The sequence below is a fragment of the Atractosteus spatula genome, chromosome 1 (assembly GCF_055471065.1).
Source record: "Atractosteus spatula isolate fAtrSpa1 chromosome 1, fAtrSpa1.hap1, whole genome shotgun sequence".
Taxonomy (NCBI): Eukaryota; Metazoa; Chordata; class Actinopteri; order Semionotiformes; family Lepisosteidae; genus Atractosteus; species Atractosteus spatula.
In genome coordinates, this window is record NC_142706.1 from 19290963 (window position 1) to 19315783 (window position 24821).

At 37.4% G+C, this 24821-nt stretch overlaps 1 protein-coding gene across 1 annotated transcript in view; it reads left to right on the forward strand.

Annotated features, from left to right (window-relative positions):
• The window catches only part of dgkq (diacylglycerol kinase theta), a 74906-nt gene extending 53262 nt beyond the window's left edge, over positions 1-21644 (forward strand). The window contains exons 13-23 of the mRNA XM_088918868.1: positions 184-334; positions 2060-2098; positions 3590-3705; positions 4680-4831; positions 7021-7169; positions 9093-9271; positions 10135-10235; positions 12709-12855; positions 15110-15221; positions 16557-16709; positions 18953-21644. Coding sequence (XP_088774994.1) covers positions 184-334; positions 2060-2098; positions 3590-3705; positions 4680-4831; positions 7021-7169; positions 9093-9271; positions 10135-10235; positions 12709-12855; positions 15110-15221; positions 16557-16709; positions 18953-19054 — 1401 coding nt within the window. The 3' untranslated portion in view covers positions 19055-21644. The remainder of the gene's footprint in view (positions 1-183; positions 335-2059; positions 2099-3589; positions 3706-4679; positions 4832-7020; positions 7170-9092; positions 9272-10134; positions 10236-12708; positions 12856-15109; positions 15222-16556; positions 16710-18952) is intronic.
• Positions 21645-24821: the final 3177 nt, after the last annotated feature.

Sequence of the window (24821 nt, forward strand, 5' to 3'; positions counted from 1 at the left end):
ACATCCGATCCTTTATAAGGTTGTGAGCAGAAAAAAATGTTCTCTTGCACATATATTTAAATGCTTCAAGAAAATATTTATTGTGACACACACACACATAGAACGCTATCAACAGTGACCGTTTGACTGCTTATTTTGCAATGAATGTGTCTTTGAAGAATTTAAATTGTGTGTATCTGCCAGACCTCTCTGAGGCAGATGAACCAGACCCGGTTCTACATTGTGGAGAAGAAGAACACAGTGGTCCAGGTATCCCTGCTGGTGGGCGGCCTACCGGCCCAGTTGAACAACAGCGAGTACACAAAACTGCTTCAGGAGCACCTTGCCATCAAGAGTGAGTGTACACATGTAGGAAGTGCAAGCCAGCACATAACTTCAGGGTTAAACTGATGAGAAAGCTTATTTGTTTATCCATTAAGAGCAGACAAGCCTTGTGCAAACATAGCCAAGGAGGAATTATCATAAAAAATTCTCTAATTGGTGTCACCCTGATTTTTCAGGGACCCACTCCTCGAAAAAGACCCCTAGGTCAAACCCATTAACCCATTAAAAGACCCCTAGGTCAAACCCAGATTATTGAATTTTAGAATGGTGCTTTTGGTCTACTTCTCGGAACCCAAGTTTGACTCTGGGACCACTTGGATTGTCTGTATGGACCCCAAAAAGACTTTAAAACGTTGTTTTTTTGTCATGGGAACAAAGTGCACATTGTGGACTTTGACTTCGGCTTAGAAGAACTTTACTTTTCCACGAGGATCTTCATTTGTGTTGCTGGGTTCATTAAAACACACACCCTTCAAACATGCATACAGACATACAAAAAACACATTCCAAATCCATGTAGCATAAAAACAGGACTCACTTTAATGAAAAATATGGTCAGCAGTGCAGTGTATTATATACTGTGTATACCCACTAATATTATGAAACAGGTGAATTAATTATAGGAAAGCTGGTGAAAAAAGGATAGGAGGGAAAAGATATGTCCATAATTTTAAGCATCTCCTTTTTTATGGTGAAGAATGGGACATAGGGGAAACCCTTAAAATTCAGCAGTCTAATGGATGCAGGCATGAAGCTGAAAAGGCCTGCTTAGCCTTCATAGGCAGGGACTGTGTCCTGCATCCAGATGGTAAAATGGCATACAGACTACAGAGGGAGTGAGTAAGGTCAAGGACAATATCACTGCCCTTTTTGTTTGTTCAGATAATATAAGTCTTTAAAACGGTGCTGCATAGTGCCCATTATCTTAGAGATACCACTGAGATGGTAAAAGAACCAAACCAGAGTGCAATGCTAAATTCATTTATAAAAGTTGTGCAGAACAGATAAATTAGAATTCACTTTCCTCAGTTTATGTAAAAAATACAATCTAGACTGACATTTTGAGATGACTTCACCGTTTTCTCCAAAACTAAGTTTGTTATCAATAAGAATATCAAAGGGATGTATAACTGTTCACACTATACTGCTATTGATGAGTATGGCTTTAGGACTGTGAGGTGTTCTTCCAAGGCTGATGGCCATTTCTTTTGTTTTACTAAGTCAAGACAATGATCCTTGCACCATGGGACAAAGCTATCAATTGTAAGCTGGGGTCTACATGTGTGTCGTCTTTTTAATGTCTCTTCCAGTTTCAGGATGTAGGTTTCCACATAGTTGACTTTTGAGGTCATGCGGAGACATAAAAGTGAAAATTAGTACTGCACAGCAGTTTTTTTTCTGAAATACTTTGCTTTACATTTTACTTTTGTGTACATAGTTTTTTTAGAATTAGTATGCTTTACAATATCTTCTGTCATACAATACGATAATGATTAAATAATCCTTACACTTTTATCATTCTTTTATGATGAACAGTTTTACTTATAGCTTTTCACTATTAAAGATCAGTATTTATCTGAGAAATTATGAAGCCTTTTGAAGTTTGTATCATTTTTAAGTACATTGGACTGGGGTGGGTTAAAATCCAGTGAATTTCATACTGTAGCATACTTCATACCATAGCAGTTGTTTTATAGGTAAGCCGTCAACAATCTGATTTTTTTCTGTTTTTTAGGTCATCTGGTTTCTCTTGCTCACATTTATACAGGACAAGGTGGGTCAGTTGTCGTGTATATCACAAAAATCCTGTGCCTTTACCCCTGTGAATTAAAAACTGTTTGAACTAAAGCCACTCTACTCCGGACAAAATATAATGTATGTCCATCCATTTGGTAGCAGCTCTTATTCAAAACTGGCAGTGGAGAACATGTTTACAGCTTTCAATGCCTAATAAAGCATCACATATCTCGAGACTGAACTAAACTGTAGTGTCCACATGTGGGGGTTAAAAACAAAGTCAGACATTTCTTTTGTGTTTCTTTCAAGCTTTTAGCCTTCAAAATTCTTTGGTGGGTTTGACCAGAAGCTTAATATCAGAAAAAATAGGTGCGATAGTCTCTTAGGTTTTATTTCTCCACCTGTCTGTGAACTAACGTCTGCACTGTACACTTTGCATATTATGTACAGTATGACAAAGTTACTGCCGTCACGTTTTTGTAAGATGTCAGTCTGGGAAATCATAGGTCCTACCTGTGATTTACTTATTACCCCAAGCTTTAATGTCAGCATCTGTGATTCTTTACACCCACAGAAAAGCTTTTGTACTTAATGGGGCCCACCTGATTAATAACTTATTTGAATTCCCAAGATAGCTTTGGGTTTAGGGTTCTATTTGTTTTTCCTTTTTTCTTTGCTTAGTGTGTCACAGGAATGTAGGGCTAAATATTTAGTCATTTAGCTGCAGCTATTTGACAGAAGGAATCTGCCAGCACTGCTGAAGAGGAATAATTCTCCTGCAAATTACCTATACAATCTAGTGCTGACTAATCCACAGCAAGTGGCTAATGTATTTCCTTTTTCTATCGTACAGTTGGTTTTTCACATTTTCTTTTGCTTTAAATTCTTTCTTGAATTTCTTCTTGCTCTGTCAGAGGGTGTTGACATTAGTGCCAGCCAAAGTTTTGTATTTTAAGGGTTTTATATTTTTGTTTTCAGAATCTGTGTTTTTTCTTTAAACTAATTTGCTTATAACGTCTCTGGAGAGCCTCCAGGGTGGCTCAGCCAGTTGTCACGGGTTCGAGCCTGGGTCAGACCGCCAGCCAACTGTGACTAGGATTCCCCGAGAAGACAAGCACCTCTGATTGAAGGGTGGGACTAGTGATCCAGGGCTCTGTCAGTTCTCAGTGACACAGTGACCCCTGCAGCCTCCCAGGCTGTGGTACACATGCGGTGCTGTCTGGGATGTGTTAAACAGACAAGTGTCTTGAAGGAGGTTGGGTTGAAGCAGTCTGCTTATACTCATTCTCCCCTGCACTGTATGTGGGGTCACAAGACACTTAGCTTCAAACTGAGATGTGAAAAACCCACATCTGGCTATTCCGAAATGGGGTGGATAGAACAAAAATAACAGGCAATTATACATTTATACAAAATGCCTTTAGAAGGTATCATAAAATATGGAAATATGGTGAAGGATGTACATTGTACAACAGGTCATAAACCTCTTTTGCTCTTGGCAAACTAAATCCTAGTGAATGTGTTTTAGGAGCTGTGGCACTGGACATATCCTGTTTTTCGGAAGCTGAGAGGATATACATGCTAGCCAAGGACACTACAATCAACGGCAAGCAGCTGTATTCATTAGTCATTCCTGAAATTATGGTAAACTCTTTTTCTCCCATTTTCATTTCTTTGAGTGCAGAATTTAGCCGTGATAGTCTTTGTTAAGCAGCAGTAACAAATAAATCATTATTATTTTAATTTACAGTAGCAGCTTTTGATCATTTGTGCTTTTGACATATATTTCTAGCTTTCTAGGAGTCATGAATATGGCATGTTTTGTCTAAAACTGGAACTAAAAGAAAATTGTGTTCACGGCTTTTTTTATAATGCGTGAAAAAAACAAAATTCTAAGAGCATTACTTGGGTTTTACAAACCAATAGTTCGAAACACAGCAAATGTTTTTACCTGCTGTGTTGATGACTGAATTGGACTTCAAAGATCTCTTGCGTACTCTAGTGCAGACATAAAGTATTGCATTCTTAGTCTTGTCTTATCTCGTACTGTGGCAGTTTCACATCAGTAAATAGTGACACCTGCTGTCATGTATCAGTATGGAATGCGCACCACTGCATGATGACTTCTTAAATACTTAATAAGGTTAGCTAAACAAAAGGATAATTAAATAAAACTCATTCATTTTATACAACCAAATATCTGATTTATTAAAGACTGGGGGCAGCACAGTGGTGCAGAGGTTAGCATTGCTGCCTCACAGTGTTGGGGCTCCTGGTTTAATTCTGGACCTGGGATGCTTCCTGCGTGGAGTTTGTATGTTTTTCCTGAGTTCACATGGATTTCCCACCCAGGGCTGTGAGTTTGTCCCACAGTCCAAAGACATGCTGGTTGGTTAATTGGATTCTGGGAAAACTGGAACTCATGCGAGTGTGTGCCTGTGTTGGTGTTTGTGTGTGTGCCCTTTGATTAACTGGCGTCCCTTCCAGGGTGTGTTTTGCCTTGAATCCATTGCTTGCTTTCCATATTGGATTAAGCGGTTATCCAAAAGTGGAGGGACGGATTTGTGGCTAGAGAAGATGTAACACACTGATTGTTTTTTTTTCCATTTTTTTTGTAGCATAAGAAACTGCCGCGGGATTGCTGCCCCTTGCTTGTATTTGTAAATCCCAAAAGTGGCGGACTTAAAGGTCGCGACCTCCTCTACAGTTTCAGAAAACTACTTAACCCTCACCAAGTCTTCGAACTGACCAGTGGAGGACCTTTAGCTGGGTAAAGATACATCATATAATCTTGCTAGATTTTGACTACGTTAAGGTCCTATGGAAACAAAATATGAAATAGTGTATAAAGTAAATCTCCCGGTGTGTTTTAATTCTTTGTTACTTTTACAAAAGCTTCTACTTTAGAGCACAATTTCAAATTTGCAGTTTTGTCTTCCATCAACTTCCGGACAACAGTTTTAATGGTCTGATCTGCTAATATCATCGGTACTGCCAAACCAGGAGGGAGAAATGTAATACAAATACCCCCCACCACTGTCAGTTGATGCTGAATAAAAGTAAGAAAATAATTGATTTAAAACATACAGTAGCACTCAGTACTAGAAACAGTACAACTTATATTTTTTTTAATTATATTTAAACATTGCATATGGTGGTGATTGGCAAGGTCATAGCATGTTATCATGAAGGATTGTTTTATGTCTTTCTAGAAGTATTTATTTTGCTGTTTAAATGAACTGGTTGAAGGGTGTTTTGTTCATTTGTACCCAAAATGCACCAGTGACTTAATGTCACATTTGACGAGACAGGGTAAATAAAAATGAAACACACTACCAAAGTGGAAATTCAAATTAATCACTAGGGCATTTTCAATAAAACCTATAGTCAATGCCTACTACAGTCATAAGTATTGAACTGGAGACTACATTTGACAGCTCCTGAGGAAGTCTTATAAAAGGAAAATGATTAAGAATATCACTTTGACTTATGCACAGTATCTAGATAGCAGGTAGAATGTAATCAACCAGCATGATTTATAGTGACTCAATTTCAACTTACAGCCACCTACAAAAAAAACTAGAGTTTATGAAAAAGGTGAAGAGGCTGGAGAAAGACAACAAAAGTTCTGCAAAAGAAATCAAAATATCACCATTCATAACTGTAACTAGTAAATAGTTATCAGTACAATATTTAACTATGGTTACTGTTCTTAATTTGTTTTTATAGTTTTAAAGTTCTATAATTACAATTTTACAGGAGCTGATTTTTCTAAATAAAAGTCAAGTGTCAAATTAGCCTGTCTGTTTCTGAACCTTTTCCCCTCTTTCCACAGTCCAAACAGTTTGGGTGCTGTTTTACTGACTTTAGCCTTAGTGCTCAATACTGACTCATGAACAATCTTCATTCTTTAAGATTTTTCAAAGAGGTATTTAAACAAATGAAATCTGTCACTAGGTAGTAACTGTTTTTGTCTGTGCCTCAGTTTACTATATTATATAATCATGATCATTTCAGGAGTATACAAATTATTTATTGATTATCCCTTTTTTGATACCAAAACAGTTAGTCTGAATGCAAGTAACATCAGTGTTCTTGTATGATAATTATAACATAATTATAATTGTAACACTGGAGTTTGTGAATTCCATTCTGTGTATTCTTTTTAAACTGCAGTTTATCACCAGAGCATTAGCAGGTTGTGGTTAACCTGGAACTTACCCCTGCTAATGTTACATGACATTTTTATTTAATAAGTCAATTTGTTGTGTGTAAGTTCTTTCTGAAATAATGGTTGTGTTAAATGTTTGTACACATTGTATTTAGAATACAATTTTAACCCCTGAACTGAAGCATTTCCCCTTAAACTAACTTTTATTTTCCTCTGTGATTTTTATAGCTCAGATTTACTGAGTTTTCCAATACCTAAAATCTTTAATTAATAAGATAAAGAATGTTGCAATTTAGAACACCTGCTGATCCTCTCCCTATTTGAAGAGTCAAAGTGCATCACTAGAAGATCAGAGATGCAACACGATCATATATTGAAGGAGCATTTTTTATGTTCCATTGTTTTTTATGTTCTGTAATAAATGTAAGAAAATGAGTGCAAAGTATCAGGTTATATATTTATTTTTGAAATCTTGAAAATAACCTCTCAGTTCTTCCAAAGGCAATTTAATGGAAAAAATACCATTATTGTTTATTGGGGGAAAAAACCATCACATTGGAATGGATGGAAATGCTTCGCATTGCAGAGTAATTGGAAGTCATATCTTGTAATTATGAAGGTGGTGAAAGACGTCTTGGCATGTTCTTTGACAAACCAACAGGGCCAGACTAATCAGTCTCAAGGTCACTGTGGGACGTTCTCTGTTACCCATAGAAAGTTCTGCACGTTATTGTGTAGATGAAAGACAAATTGCGCTTCAGTCATCCTTGTTTCCTCTCTCTTTCCAGGCTGCACACCTTCCGGGAGGTGCCGTATTTCCGAATCCTGGTGTGTGGAGGGGACGGCACAGTGGGCTGGGTACTGGGTGTGCTGGAGGAAGTTCGGCACAAGCTGGCGTGCTCAGAGCCGGCCATTGGCATAGTGCCCCTGGGTACAGGTGAGAATGAGGCTAAACCTCCAAGTTTGAGTTTAGATCTTACCATCTGTGTCTGACCAAAGAGCAGAAGCCAGATCTGTCATGTGTGGATGACACATGCATACACAGGCATGGAGTATACCGAAAAAATGGTTTTGCTTTTCTGCTACATCTGTACGGGTTATGCTAGGGGTCGAAGCTCCCGAGCCCTGAAATGCATCAAACTTCTTTGGGAGTCTGTTTTCCAGTTTTGAAACAGAAGTGGGCAAAACCCCCTTTATTATTTTTTGGGTAGATGCACTACCCCCATCTAGTGTAGTGGTAGAGCGAGGGGAATATTGGTTGTGTTCTTTCAGATTTCCTTCTCTTAAACCATATTCACAATTTGAAGTAAGGAGGTTAAAAAGCACACAGCAGCCCTGAAAACCACATACTATTTCAGTCTGTTTTCCTGGTTTTCATTACATATTTGTTTTATGTGCCTTTTGTATGGTCATGAACAATACCAAAAAAGAGGAAATGCAAGTTATTATAATAAACGTTAGTCAAATATTCATGCAATAAACAGTGGGTATAATTGATTTCAGATGTTATTTCTTAAGAAGACTTACTGATCTGGTTGCTCATTCTAGCCTTTACGTTGCAGGTCAGGATCTTCTGGTATCCCTCAAATCACTTTGTAATCTGTGTCCATGCACAGTCAGTTGGTTTAACTTGGATTTTTATTTTTGTCAGAATTGTTCCAAATCACTGCTTTGAGTTTCTTAAAAATCATTAAATTGCTTTTAAATAAGATTGTGTTATTATCTTTGTTGTAGTAGTGTCAGGCATTTTTAGCTCTGTAGTCTTTACAAGGGAATTTTTAAATTGTATAAGTAGTTAAATCTTATATGGACAATTTAATGTAAAAAATACAATTAAATCTAGTAGTTCCTTTACACTTAATTTTATAGGTATAGGGAAAGCACAAAGGATCTATGGTTAGCTTTGCTGCCTTGCAGTTCTGGATTCAGTTCTTGGGGTGCAATCTGTATAGAGTATGTACAGTAAGTTCTCCCTGTGTTTCTGTGGGTTTGCTCTGGGTGCTCTGGTTTCCTCCCTCAATCCAGACATATTGGTAGGTTAATTGGCTTCTGGGAAAACTGGCCCTGATGTGAGTGTATGCATGATTGTGACTGTGTGTACCCTGCAGTGGACTGGCGTCTTGTCCAAGTTCTATTTTGCCTTGCACCCGCAAATCACCACCGTGACCCTGAATTGGATAAAGCAGTTAGAAAATGGATGAATGGATTAAATGTAACTGGATAACTGTAGTTGTACAATTTACCTTTTTCCACCAAACGTTTGCATTATTACTCTAACTGTACCAACACACTAGGTGATTCTAGTTTCTAGTTCACTAGATTTGTGATGTGGGTAAATTTAGTAGCAGACAGTAAGAGTACTGAAATAAAAATGGCTTGTCACCTAGTCTTAGGTAAGCAATCGCCTAAAGTAGGACAGAGAGTAACTAACAAAACTGTTCAACTAGTATTCTTGGACAAATTCTCATGATCTGAAAAATTTGTCTTGCTGTTCCCCACACTCACGCTATGTGGCATTCTGAGTCTCTCTTAGACCTAGACTGGACTGAGGTGGGGACTCAGTGAGAACTATCAAGATGCTGTAGAGAAAGTGGTGGTAGTAGACCGATAGGTGGCAGTCTTCACTCTGGACCAGAAATTCTAAACCAATACAGCATAACAGTGGCAGGTGCCAGACTGTGTTCACTGCAAATCATTTTATTAACTGAACTTAAAGCAGTCTAGCCTACCTAGATTTTCTTTTTAAGCTGAAGTGTTAAAATAATTCCTCAGTTCCTCACCTCATTGGCTCTGTACTTGAGTTACTAACACATTGGGATTCCCTCTCAGTAAAAAACCGTCACCGTCTCTGTCTTTGCAGGCAATGACCTGGCCAGGGTTTTGCGCTGGGGGGCGGGGTACAGTGGGGAGGACCCTTATAACATCCTTGTGGCTGTGGACGAGGCGGATGAGGTGCAGATGGACCGCTGGACCATACTGCTGGATGCCCAGGAGGTGGTGGATGATGGAAAAGAGAATGGCATCTTGGAGCCACCTAAGGTAACCCGTGCTTTCTGTGGCTGTCTGACACACCTTGTATTAGCTGTGATCCCAAGTTTTTTTACCTAAGAAAGGTATATCTAAGACAGTTGTAAGATTTTATGATGAATGTAAGCATTTGTCATGCTTTCTTCAGCTGCATATCTGGTGATGTGCCTCTGCCACACACTGTCTTACATACCACAGTCCTTTCATGGTGAATGAAAAGACTCATCTCCTACTACTAAAGCTAAAGCTCTAGGGTTGTCAAAGATAAAAACATTGCAGAAATGCAAAATGTGCTCATTCACAAAATTACAACCCTTAGATTAAAACACAAAAATCTGTTTTAGTGCCCTAATGCTTAATTGTGTACATACAGTATATGTAAGACACACTTTAAGAACTCCCCCATACCCTAAGTGAAATTGAAATTCAAAACTTAAATGAGAAAGTTCAGCACTAACATTTTTTACTCATAAGTCTCCTATATTCAAGTTTAGCACTTAAAAAATGCTGTGTGTGCACAAAACTATTCAAACAGTAACACAGCAGGGAAGTAAAAAGCCTATTTACTAGTCTACACCAGAGTTATGGTTACTATAAAAATATGAAATTTTTTGAACATTTTATTTGTTGGGCCATTTTCTGATATATTCCCTTATTGTTGTAAATGTTTAGTAGTGACAAATCAGCAAAAGATCTTGAGTCCAATCAAAAGTTTGTTGCGATGGCTTTGAGTTTTAGAATCATACAGCTTGCAGTTCATGAGAGACTATAAAGTAACTATAGATCAGCCCAGAAAGCACACAAAATGAGCAGCAGTAGTTAGGCAGTTGGTGAAGACAATCCGAATATTGAAAGCATTCATTACACTGTTGCAGATCGTTCAGATGAGTAATTACTGTGGACTGGGGATTGATGCCGAGCTGAGTCTGGATTTCCACCATGCCAGAGAGGAAGAACCAGGCAAATTTAATAGCAGGTACTGCTGAAAATCTTCTCTGGTAGGAGGTGAGAGGGTGGCAGTCACCTGGGATATCTTCAGCTTACAATGTACCAGAATCCCCTCGTGTTGCACTTTGCCTACTAGGATGTAACTGAAAAAGAAAACAGGTGGCTGTGTCAAACAGGTCTGGGAGAACATCTTATCTCATTGAACTATGCTGGCAGAGATCTGGCAGTAATAAACCCATTCAATTCATAAAGTGGAAACATTAAAAAGTAATGGCTGACCATAAAAATCTGTGTTCATTACAAAAAAGACCTAACTAAATATCCTGTGTATCTCTGTGTTTCTTTATATCTGTGTTTCCCAGTCATAGAGGTATCCCCTGTACCTAGTGTTTTTCTTTTCACTAAATTCTTAATCTGGATGAGGCCTCCATTGACAAAGGAGTTTTAATGGCAGTTGGGACTTGTTTAAGAAATCTTCTTGTGTATGTTATTTATAAATATTCCAAATAGCTATATTAATATTCTTAAAATTGCTGCATTCCTGTAGATTTCTCAGTGAGGTGCGCAGGTGGGAATTACATTATAGGCATTTTTATTCAGACAGAGAACTATTGTTTGAATTCCCCTTTGAAAACATCGTGAGACAAAAGACAGGAATTCTGAAAGTCATGTTTTTGTCCCACAGATTTTTTTTTTGTGAACATATTTTTTCATTCAGGTTTTCCCCCAGTCCATAATACATGAAATAGGAGAACACCCACCAACCCAGAGTTTCCAGTTAACCAGCAATGAAATCTGTTAAGTCAGACAAACGTTCCTTGAACTGTGCCAACAGCAGCTCTCCTTGGCCCCCTGGGTTTGTTCCAAATATCCCAAAGGGTTAAAGATCATATCTAACCTTCTTAGGATTCCAGAGCTGAAACTGTTTTTTTACAAGTAAAATAGTGCAATTATGGTTTAATATGCTTAATGTTTCAAAACCTCAAATCTAACAGAAATGAAAATGTATAATGTGCAATTGGGAATTGTACAATAACAGTATAAATGTACTATGGATTTGATACATACTCTATGTACAGTATATAGAGGCTTATAAACTATAAAATTTAAGGTAATTTCAGGCTGTAAAATTTAAAAAGGTTTCATAAAGTGCATGTGATATGCAGTGTCCCAGAAAAAGGCCATTACATTTCCCTGAAAACAGGCAGAAAGAATTCTCCAAGTAAGGAATTAAGTGCAAACCATTTTATCATCTCTGTCACGCATTCAGTTACAGTATATCATGTCAGGTGTTGGTTGCATTTAATACTGAAAGTAAATGAAAAAAAACACATTTCATAACTTGTTTTTCATTGCGTAAAAATGATAAAACAAGAACTTTTAATTAACTCTTTTCTGTTGCCTAAAATTTATTCATCTCTTCATCCATACAGTATGTTACAGTGAAGTTAATCATGTTACTGGTATCTGTCTGTTAGCTTACACGGTAACCTAGAATATACAGAGCCCTGCGGTCAGTATACTTGCCTATGCTTAATCCCCATAGGAAGCAATGGTAATTTAGTGTTTTAAATATAGGACCCCAAGTTTCTATTTTACAATCTGTATGAAATATCAATAATGGGGATTATATTTAAGTACAAATAGAACTTGTACATTATCTTTGGTTTGTAACAGGTAGCTCTTAAGAATTAATATATAGATCTACATGTTCAAAGTAAAAAGTGAAACAAATAATGAGCATTGTATTCAGTTAGCTTACTTTTTTAAAATAAAACCTAAAGAAATATAACTGTTTCATGTGGAGAGGGACTATATGGGTTGTCTTGCTAGTATGTCTCTCAAGTGCTGTGATGTTGAATTGCATTAGCTAATTAGCCTTTTCATTGACGAATAGGCAGCATACAAACACCTGTTTAAAACAGTTTTTGTTAATATTTTAAGATGAAAGAGAATGAGGAAAAAAATATTATCTTTAACCGACGCATAAAATACTGTTCCAGAATGTAGTATTCATCTGGTTTCTATTTTTTTTCTGTTCTGCTTGCCACTCCTGGTTTGTTTTACGGTAATGATGTATAGTCATGAGCAGACTGTCTTGACTGTAATCTGCCTGGACATTGATTAATTTGACTTGGGCTTAATTTACGCAGTAACCTAAAATATGTAGAGCTCTGCAGTCAGTATACTTACCAATGCCTAATCCCCATAGGAAGCAATGGTAATTTAGTGTTTTAAATATAGGACCCAAAGTTTCTATTTTAAAATCTGGAGAATAATAGTAAAAGCAGTATTGCGCCATCTGCTTCTTTCCACTTTGTGAACCCCAGCTGGAGGAGTGACTCATCTTTGAGTTCACGTTGGGAGCATTGTGAGCCGAGTCCGGTAGAGAAGGGCAGTCCCACCTTGTCGCTGGCTGATGACAAAGCCCTGCTCCGGCTGTAGGGTGGTCTCTTCTGTCTCCACGGCTTGTTGGACATGTCTTTGGCCTCCTCTTCCAGGTTCCACAACAAAGGGGTGTATGTGAAGGTGGGGCTGCAGAAGCTCAGTCATAACCGGAATCTGCACAAGGACCTCAAGCTGCAGGTGGACAAGCAGGATGTGGAGCTCCCCAACATTGAGGGCCTCATCTTCCTCAATATTCCCAGGTCAGACTTTAATTAGAAATTAGAAGTCGGTACTATTCTTATACACAGCCAAACAGTCTTTAATACAGCGTGTGAGCGTCAAAGGACAACATTTAACAGCTCTAGTTAAAATTTCAATGCTGTATTTAAGTGATGAAATATACTGAGCTCCTAAAAAATTAAAGCAAACCATTCACAATGCTAACAAGGAATGGACTTAATCTTTTTTCATAGCATGTGCGCTCACATTTTTTGGAGCAGATTACACAAGTAAATCAAGTAGGTGACTCCAAGAGGGTTCCAAAGCCGAGACGTTGTGTTTCTTCTCTTTTCAGCATGGAATAAACCTTTACTTGTTTCATTACACAAGTAATGTTTTAATGCTGAGTAACAATATTAGGATCTACTGTGAAAGTCACATGCTATATGTGGCTAGCTTTATATCTGTTACACATACTTTGCACCAGGTTGCTGCTGTCTTGTCAGATTCTGTCCCATTCCTCTTGGGCCTGAACAAGCCTGGACACTGGTCTGAGGCCAAAATTCCACAGTTCACCCTGGATCATACCAGAAATATCCAATGGGACTCAAATCTAGAAAGTAGCATATCTATTGTATAACTTGCACAAGAAAGCTGCTGTTTCTTGAGTAGCATGGGAACATTTGTCCTCCTCCTAGACTGTTGCCCTGTCAGGATGAGTCTACAGAAAAGTGCAGGATGTGAGGTCAATGCAGTGTCATGCTGTCAGGTTCCCATTAATCACTGAGTGGACTGAGTAGCAACTATTCCTGCACAGATAATTGGACCTGCCCATCGGTCTTGGCGAGGTGTCATGATTTGCGGCCCATCGTTGATGGGTTGTGTTTGACTGAAATGTCTTGACAGGTTAGAAATCACTGTAAACACCCCAGATTGTGAGTGACAGTAAGCTGACAAAATTCAGCCTTGATCATGTTCATGGCATCAAGAGATATTGGTTCTTGATTATAACCTTCCTTGACATTCAGCAACACCTGTGCCCAATCAATACTCTTACTAATGAGGTGATTCAGTACTTATGCAGTTGTGAAAGCCACTCAAGTGAATTGTGGCCAAATTACTCAAAATGATATTAAAAACATTTCATATTCCAAATCCATGTACTCTATAAAATCCTATATGCATAAATAGTGTGATACAATTTATTTGGATGCTCTATCTTTATACAGTATGTGTCTTTTTGACAACTACAAAGTGTCTTATGTAAACAAATGTTAAAAGTAAACACATACAGTAGCAGAAAATCCTGCTCTGGGAGCAAGACCGATGCTTTTTTAAACCAGCACACAAAGTCAACTGATTCAGATTTAAGATAACATTTCAGATGGCTAAAACTGAGGTGTCTTAACACTCAACCATTATACAGAAGCTGATGCATTAACCTGAATAGATTAGAATATGAATCTGAATAGATTATAGCGCATTGAGGTTTCATGGTGAGCTGTTCAGTTTAACACTAATCACTAAAGAACTACTCAGGTATTTAGGTATTTACTGTGAAGTGTACATTGTTCCAGAGTCTATATTGGACCACTCTGGAAGCTCAAACGAAAGGTAAATGGGAGTGTTTTTCATGTCAGAGAACAATTAAAGAGTAGAAAATGCCTTCCTAGATAAGTGTCACAAGACATTGTTTTAAATTTAAATTACAGCATAATCACGGTTTATCCTGTTGGAGCAAAGGCAGGCAAGATAAGTTGACAAGAGACTTGGGAGTTAAGGAAGTCTAAGTGAGGGGGTGGAAGGGCAGTCAAGAAGCATCAAATTAAAAAATTGACTTTTTAATTGGAATTTTTCTTATTTTTCTGCAGTTTCATTTTATGAAAAACAAGTAAAAGTTACCATTTTACAAGTAAAAGTCACAGAGAGGTTTAGGCAAGTGTTCAGACTTCAGGGACAATGGGTGTTGCCCCCTTTCTGTCGTGAAACGCCTCTCCTTCACATCAGGAGCATGTTCCTGCCTGCATCAGTGGTGGACTCATTGACCCCTTTTTCAGTACCAAAGGTCTTAGAGACTTCATCTCTGTCCCTTTGACAGAGTAGTGTGTCTGGGTGTGTGCATAACAACCAAGGATCACTTAATAAACAGTTGATAGTGGATCCTTGGTTTGAGCTGAGATTTAAATGTGATTTTATGGGGAATCCTGTGATAGCAAATACCTCACGATAGCTTTTTATAGAAAGTCTGCTTTTGGCGGGTAAAACACATTACGCTACGGTGTGTTCTCTTCACAGCTGGGGATCTGGAGCAGACTTGTGGGGTTCGGACAGCGATGGGAGGTTTGGGAAGCCCCGTATTGATGATGGCATGCTGGAAGTAGTGGGGGTCACTGGTGTGGTGCACATGGTGAGCCCCTTCTTCCTCTTCACCTCAAGAACCAGATGATTGTAGAGTGTTTGAATTGGCTACACTGCATCTGACGTTGCTCAAAATGATTGCAGTGAATGCAAAAAACAAAATCTTTACTCTTCAAATCAGTGAAACTCTCTCCTGGTGCTGAAATGTCTGATCCTGTTTCTAGGCGTGTTCCTTTGCCACTTTTTCTGCATCTACAGCCAGGAAGGTCTTTAGGGAGCCTAAGTTCCCTAAAAAGCACCTACAGTGTTAGTATGTCCAAAATTGGCTATCTGCAGTGTTATAACTTTCTTAAACTTTAGAATTCAATCCACTCATATTATTTGAAGGTCTTTCTATAAAAAATGGAGATGTGATAATAATTATCATGATGGGTTAGCAAAGAAAGTATTGATTAATATAAAGATAATGATCAAAAGTTTAAATGTGATTCCAGTCAAAACAAGAAGTCTTTTGTTCCTTGTGCAAGTTGTATATTAAACACAGCTAAGTGATTGTCTCCTGTATGAAGACAAGAGATGAATGTAATGATAGTGTAATATGGGGAAAGTGAGATGTATGCAGTATGTGTATTATTGAATGGCTAGGAATATTGTTTGTTTTTAATGCGTATTTTGTATTGGGGTTTTTTCTTCGTTTTTTATGGTGATGCCAATGACAAATTTCCTCCCTTTAAGATGGACAATAAAATTATATAAAGTTATAAAGATTAAGTTTGAGCTCTGACAGCTACCCACACTTTACAATTTTCTTTTGAGTCTCCTAGTCATAAGCTGTCAGCAGTTCAGTAGGATATTAAAATAGGTTCAAGGCCACATATTTCTTAGTGAGTGGTGACACATAGGACTTCACAATGAGGGTCTGGTGATACCCATCATACAGTAAACCTTTATCGGCACTTGGTTTGCTAATTAAATCCAGGTGTTGCCATTTTTCAGTGGTGGCTTAAAGTTCACAGAATAAGGATATGATAAGGTGAGCATTAAATGAGTCCATAAAATAAACACGGTAAACCACAGAGATCAGTGTTAAACCTGAAGCTTTACTGCTAATTAATAAGATGCAAAGTAAAGTTTTACCTCCACAGATGCTAACAACATAGCTGCATAAAAACTAGATTCTTGAAGGAAAGTATTCAGTTTTCTCTCAAATTTGGACAGTTTAATCAAATTATTTTTTGTATTATTTGCCATCCAAATATACTCTTTCTCGTTGATATAAAAAGATTCTAGATATAAATGACAGAAACACCGGTATTGTACACATAGAAGTGTAATAGTTACAAATAACGTTTCGTCTTATTGTGGTGTAATCTGCCCATAACAGGGCCAGGTCCAGAGTGGACTGCGCTCCGGAATCCGCATCGCTCAGGGGAACTATATCCGAATCACTGTGATGAAGCCCATTCCGGTGCAAGTGGACGGAGAGCCTTGGATTCAGGCACCAGGACAGATCATTATCTCTGCGGCTGGGCCTAAGGTGAGGGTGGACAGCACCTTACTCTGAGCACTTCAAAAATTCCTTCATATTGTTCACTAAATATATTTATCGATTGGTGTTAGTGCAGTTCTCCCGATTAAAACTTAAATCACGTCTTTTTTTAATACTTGTTAACCACTAAAGATATTTCTGAACTCTAGTCCGGGCAATCTGCTGACTGTCCTATTTTTTTTATCCAAACAGAAACAATTTTTTTAACATTTGGACATCATAGTTTTGAAGTCAAGATTTTAACAACCTAAATCATCAGTCATTCTTTGTGCATGTCCTATTTATTGTCTCCATGTTTTGGAATATGTTTTAAAAGAAAAAAAATAGGGTCTGTTAAAGAACCTCTTTGACTAGGATTTAGAAGCATTTTGATCAAATATTGTTAAATCCATATAAATGAACTCTTTGGCCTCTAACATGTCACAGTAAAAACACCAACAATTAAATCAAGTATCATGTAAGAAAGTATTTTTGGCTTAGTGAGCTTGAAGATTATTTTGGATTCCGGGTTGTTATTTCCTTTCATTACACTGAGTATAGTGTAGTTGTTTTCTCAGCGGTTCTAACTTCCCGGCAGATAAAGTTTAACATGATTTTAAATTAGGCTTAAGCAAGTTAGGTCTTAGTGGGCTTTCTGATGCTGCACACTTTACTACTCTCTATCCTCTCCTTGGACAAATTTAAACTAAACCCACATCTGGTTGCTCTTTTGTCCTAACTAGGTTATTTCTAACAGGATGTTCATTCCCATATAATTGCCTGTGTGATTAATATTGGTTTTCTATATATACAATATTTTTAAAAGTATCCAGTCTCTTGCAGTTTTCACATTTTGTTGCTTTAGACATGACTTTGAAGGTGAATTTACTGTACAGTTTGTTATATACACAATTTCACACATTCAAAGCAAGAGGCAGGAAGAAACAGATATACATCTTAAAAAAAAGAGAAAGTCCTTATTACAATAAATATTTAAACCCTTCTGTGGCAAACCTAAATTAATTTAGTTACACAAAATTACCTTTACAAGTAACATGATTAGTTTTGTGACCTCGGCCTGTGTGCAAATATAGTTGCTCACATGCGTTTCGAATAAATACATCTGTCTCTGTAAGATCTCTGTCAGGTGGTGAACTTTTAACAATGATTCAGCCATGAAACCCAAAAAGCTTTCAGAACAATTTGGGGTAAAATAGTAAACAGACACAGACCTTTTCAACATGGTGAAGTCAATCGTGAGGAAGTGGATGGTGTATCATACCACCCGGACACAGCCTAGATCGGGCTGTCCCTCCGAACTGAGCAGCTGGGCAAGGAGGAGGAAACTGGTTAGGGTGAGCACTGTGAAATCAACTACAACTTGGACAGTGGTTTCCTAGTTCAGTGGCTGAGGTGGGAGAAAATGTCCTTGGGTCAACCATTGCCTGGGGAACTGAAAATTAAAATCTCAAATCCTGCATGAAGTTTGCAACAAAGCACCTGAGGGATCCTGCATGCATGTGGCAGATGGTCTAAATGTTAAAACATAATGTCTAGTGCCAAGACCACAGTCAAGCATGGAGGTGGCAGTTTCATGCTATAGGGAGACACTTCTCATGAAAAGGGATTGGAAAGGCTGTTAGGATTGAAGGGAAGAATGGATGGAGGAAAGTACAGGTGAATGCTAAAGGAAAAACAAAACTTTTCAGCAAGACTGAGATTCAGTGAACAAGGCCAGAGCTACAGTGGAGTGGCTTAAGAATAAGAAAGTGAATGTCCTTGAGTGACCATGTCCCTGACTTACTTGAATCCTAATAAGAATCTGTGGAAAATCTCTGTCTATACACAATCTCAATGGAACCTGAGAGAGTTTGAGTAAATCTGCCTAAAGAAGAATGGACAAAAATAGCACCATGCCTGTGTGCAACATGGTTGAGATCCAAAAAGATTTACAGCTGTAATTGCTGCCAAAGGTGCTTCCACAGTACATTGAGTTCACAGGTCTGCAAACTTACGCAATCAACACATTTCAGTTTTTTTTAGTTTTTGCCGACATTTGCTGTAACTTAATTTACCTTTAGAAGTCTCCTGTTTGAATAGCATATTAAGTTTTCCAATAGTGTGTACATTATTTTGTAATTTCACATCCGGTCTGGTCTCTTGGAAACAGTCTTAAGCAATGATTGGAAACAAAGATGGGTTGTATTTTTTCTTTTTATTCCTTATTTTTTCTTTCATGTTTCTCTCAAAAGGTTCACATGCTGAGGAAGTCAAAGACAAAGCAGAAGAAACAAGCTGCAAATTTGAAAGAGGCAAAAATGGACAGCCTGTCAACCACAGAGGGGGGACACTGAGGTTCCCAAGAGACTCTCAGTCCGTTAAAACGAAACAAAAGTACACTTTAACCACAAGTTGTCGACTACAGCTTAACACACAAGAAATATGTAAGCTAAAATGAAGTTTGGGCTTCTGGAGGTTGGCACAGCTCTCATCTCTAAAGTTTGCTAATTCTTGTTAGCTTGGAAAGTAGTCAAATTCTGGGGGAGTTCTTAGCTCTGGTGCAGCATTTATTTTCTGCCTTCTAAATTACGCTCCAATGTAAATGTCCTTAAACTGGTGTTAGATTTACAGATATTCAAATTCACACAGGTTTTAGATTTTCACATACTTGAAGTTGAACACCCTTCAGAGTTGTCTGCAGCTGAAAGGTTACATCATATGTAGTTGGTGTTTATGTAGCTGTACCTCATGCAGGCGAGTTAATTTAATTCTTGAGGAAAAACAGACTGATTCATATTTACTGCTTTAATAGCAAATTTCAGGATGGATTGTGTAAGTGGGTGTGTTGTTTGCTAACAAAATGAGGAGCATTTTCTTAAGTTAAGTAGGATCCAGATATTTTATACAATTGTAGTCAGAAGCAAAATACTGAGGTGAGGTGGTCATTCTTGAATATTACTGTACATCAGCTGTAAGCTGTACCACACCTGAAAAAGCAGTGTCTGCATGCTGTAGGATAGTGTTGTTACTTTACAGGAGGTTGAATTGCAGTGTGGTCACTGCAGCACTGCAAAGTAAGAGTCTGAAAAAGAGAAAAGGTCTTTGTGCTGTACAGGAAGTTTAAATGGTGTGTACAACTCACATCATTTTCTGTTTTAAATGTATGCATGTACGTTTGCTCATTAAGAATGATAGGAATTAGAGGACTGCACAAACTGTAATCATCCAGACAGAGAGAATGTCAGACAAGCAATTTGTCATCTCCACTCTTTCTGTTGGATAAGTAATGATTCAAAAATCTGTTCTCATTTTCTGTGATTAAACTGTTACAGAGCTTTACAACTTAAGACCCAAGTAAAAGCTACAAGGGAGTATCTTGTGGAGAATATAAGTAACAGCCATTCCTCTGCCAGTCATTTATAAGTAGATTTCGCACCCAAATTATCACTATGTCTTCCCTCTCTACTCTCTACTGTAAATAAGGGTCTACAGAACTATTATGTAGCATGTCATATTAAAAACTTCATATTTAAACAAGCTAACTCACCTGCTTTAATCTGGGTGTAAGATACTACAAAACATGTAGGAACTTTCACAAACCACTGCTTTAATCCAATGGTATTCACACCATGTTTTTTTTTGTTACTGGTCTGTGGCACACTGATTAACAAAATAGTTTAGTGTCTGATGTGGGATGCCCTGCAACTGAGGTGAACCTAACTATATGATAGCTAGCAAGAAATATAATAGCATACACAGGATACTCAGGATATAAAACCAGTTCATCTGCTGTTGAGGAAAGCCAATAGTGATAAAATAATATACCTGGTGAAGCAGCCCTGTGTTTTGCTGTCACCTCCTCCCTGTGTTGTTTTGCAGCAAACTCTTGGCTCCAGTACAGGCATTTTTATGGTTCAAGGAAACATCTTTTGAATGGTAGCTTAATTTCCCAAAGCCTTAGGAACAGTTCTCAAGGATTATTTACTGTTCCTGTGATTTTTCACACGATACAGTGTTGGTTGAAGTAAATGTACAACTTAGCAGAGATAAATTTAATCTGAGAACAAGACTAGATTCAAAATATTAAGAAGCGTTTGTGCGTTTGCTATGATACAAATACTGAAGAATGCTACTACAGCTAAATATTGGCTATAATGTATTGGAGAATATTTGTTTTGAACTAACTCCCATGGAAATGTTGAATCTGAGTGTGGAAGGGACCATTAATAATACTTTGGTGCATTTGTTGAGTTACAGACTAATTTTGAAAATCACAAACCTAAACACAAAATAGCTAAGAGTGATATAGTTTGTGAAATATCGGTGTTGATTTTATTTTTGTCCTCACATAGGATTTGAGCTTCATTAAATATAAATACTTCATTTATTGGCATATAGTAGCAGTCACATATTCTCTAAACTAGCATCCAAAAGGAGAATATTTGCATATTGTTCATGATGGCTGCAAAAAAGTAAAAACGTTTTTAAAAAATCATAAGTGCATATTAGGCAACTTTGCACTTCAGACTTCCATTAAAAAAGGACATTGACAATAATTTGTAAAACAGATTCGCTGTTATATAAATATATTAGTGTCTGTAACTGGCCAATAGGAGCACCCTAGATGGGGACAGTGTAATTGTGGGACAAGATCCTTGTTCACAAAAGTGAAAACTTTGGCAAATTAAAATTAAATGACTTAAAGGTTGGTGATGTTAAAATGAACAAAAACGAGGAACAGTATTGACTCTTCCTGCACATAGGTTCAGATTTACAGAGGTTAGGTTTTTTATTACCCTAAAATATTTCCCCATAAATATCATGTAAACAGTGGACAATAAAAATTCTAATACAAAAAGTACATACACAAAGAGATGTATACAGTATATATATTAAAAATTATCCCACTTTCCCCCCCTACCTCCTCTCCTGCAAAAAAAGAAACAACAGGGTTTATATACTGTATATAAAACATAATACATCAGAAAAATGTAAATATATTTATGCATACAGTATATATGTTTATATATTATCAGTTTTACAGGAGTTAATGTTAAGAGGAAAATGCTGTAGTGGATTTAATTGTACTTTATTTACTAAGCAGATGTATTTTCTTTACAATTTAACTTGAAATAATATAAGGCTAAGTTTCTTTTGAAGGCTTAACCTGGAATTGCTGTGTTAGGACTATTCTGGGCAGGATTGAGATGTACAGAAGGGAGTGCAATTACAGTAGATCTCATCATCTGCTGCCCCTGTTTCTCAATGTCACCATAATTCTGCCCCTCGTTTCCTATCATTCGTATACATTTATAGTATGTAATTGAAAGTAGCTTTGGTCCAAAGGTAAAAAGTTATACAGTATAGCCATAAGAAAGGGTTTATTGATTAAATGTAATTTCAACAGCCTTGTTTTAAGATTAATTCGTCAGGAGAATTTTTTTTTTTGGCCTTGCATCCTAATGGACTCCAAAACACATCAGGCTTTCACAGTAGGTTATTTTTAAATGACAATCATTAGCACTCACTTGAAGGTATGTTTGGCTTTGTGTAATTATATTCAGGGACTCGTTCTGCACAATTGTTTTCCTTTGGCAACAATATAATATCCTCTAATAAATGCAATATCTAACTAAGCACTACAAAAAACATTCACATTTGTAAAATTTCACAGTTTCCCCTTAATATGCTAAATCTAGGCTTTGTCTTATTTTGGAAATTGATTAGAACATGGGTTAGTAACTTTTCCATAAAAAACTCCAAATTCAGTGGCAAAAAAAGCCTATTAACAAATATAAATATAATTTATTGAAATAACTGTATTATTAATAGCATTGGCACGTGCAAACACAACTACCACTGTATCTTTTCACATTTATTTGAATTTTTCATTGCAACTGGTAAACACCCGCTTCATGCACGCATTCAATCTTCTGTCAGTCTTGAGCATACAGTAAATGACCTTTTTCGTGACTCAAATATAAGAAAGCCAGCTCAAGCTTCATAGTGGAAACAAACATTAACCAAAACTGATACTCAGCTTGGTTTTGTATTTGATGGTGGGAAAGTTCATTATGAGTTTCAGATTAGCATTGCACTTTCATTTCACATCCACCAGTGGTGCAGTTTTGCCAGTTCTGTACATTGTTAAGCAAAGTATTGTGCATCAGAATTCAGCCAGATAATTTCCCCCTACTCTCACAGCTGTTGAAATCAGCTACAGCGTTTTCCATTTCCAAATCTCTTACTGGAATGCCCTGAAATTAAACAGAGCACCGTGCTTACGAGTCAACCAGATGAAAATTTGAATGCCATCACTAGCTCAGAAACAAAAACAGCAAGCTCCTGCAAGGCAAGGCTTTTATTTGGATTCTCAGTCTGCTAGAAATAAAAAAAAAAAAAACATCTGTCGTCTTTTCAAATGTGCCAGTCTGCCCCCTCAATATTGTTGATGAACTTAATTTTTTACTCGCTTCCAAACTGCTACAGAATCAGGACTTATAGCTTAGGATTCAGTACAATAATGAAGTTACCCTGCATGTAATTTCTGCAGTAAAATTACATTTATTTCCCATTTTAGTGCCTTGTTTTCTTTAAGTGGACAAAAGTGTAGGGTTCTCTTTTTCCATTTTCCAAGAATGGTATGTCATTACAATTGTGCATTTTAGTGCAGTTATGCAGGTGGCCCTTCTGACATCTTAAGACTTACTACAATTTAAGTGATTCCAGCAGTGTGTGACTTGGATTCGTGTTACACAGCAGCTATCTCTTTCACATACACTCTGTTCTCATTGGGATTGAATATGCAGCAGATCACTGTACATTAAAAAATCAGTTCTGAATGTTTTATCAAGTTTGTGACTGTCGCAGAGAAATTGTATTAGATGCTGTGTTGCCTTTGGTAGTGAAGTCTTTTGAATGTGCCACACATTAGTCTTTACCCATCTACCTCTGGAAGCCGATTACATTAGTAAAGTTGGTGCATCCCAAAGATTTTTGTTGTATTTCAGATCACACTAAGTATGTCTCCTTAAAAAAAACACTTGAAAAATAAAATAAAACCTAAATTACAACTTAATTTTGTATACTAGCAGAATATGAAATGACTGAACCCTTTTTATGTGCAATCTCATCATTTCCCCATTTCAGTAAAAAGATTTGAGTTTCATGTGACCTCATTAATCCTCCTAATGGAGGCTTATGACATTGCTGTACTGCAAAAGAATGTACTGTAGTTCAGGTCTTAATGGTTTTCGCCTGGCTACAGTCCAATCGAGATTGTTTAGGTGTGGTTCATGCTGTTGATCCACCTCAAATGAGTCATAGTCCATGCTTTAGACAGCTTTTTCAAGAACTTGAAAGTTTGCAGTTCTTAGCAAAGACACTTCAATATCTGTCCCACCGAAATGTTGAACACAAAGATTTTACAATTAAACTTTAAGACAAATGTGTAGGAAGGTTAGTAAAATGGGACAAAATTGGCTCAAAGTGTTTGTTGATGTGCCAAAGAACTGGGGAAAGAAAAACCTAGAGAACAGTTTTTGTGTTGAAGTAATTCAGTATTAAATCATTAGGACCTTGACGGAGCAGCGTGATGTACTTCCTGATGAGATGTTTTAAGCAGACACAGGGGCTCTTACCTTGGGTCATCACTGAACTCGACACAGAAAGTGCAGTTGCTTCCTTCTGTTCAGCCTCAGAGACTAAAGTACTTTTATGCCTTTATTTGACCATTTATTCACTATTTACTGGATTGTACCGCTGTGGAGGTTAGGAGTAGACCTCGTATGGTACTGTTTTTTTCCTGTTAACTGTTACTCAATGTTATGTGCAGTTGTTGTGCTACATATCTATGACAGTGAAAGGATTTTGCTAACTGGAGTATGTCTCAGCTTCAGATGTGCATTTTTGTGACGTCAGTGGGCTTTAATTCCACTCAGTGCCTCATAAGTGCATAAAATGTAGTAAAATATTTGTACCATATATCTGTGTATAAGTGTTCCTTTCCAGCGTGGTCCTGCTGTTGTAATTAATATAAGGTCCAAGGTTTTTGATTGCAGTGAGGTGTCCTGCTTTTATTGCTTCTGTAAGAGTGACTTGTTTTCCTATGGTCAGTAATCC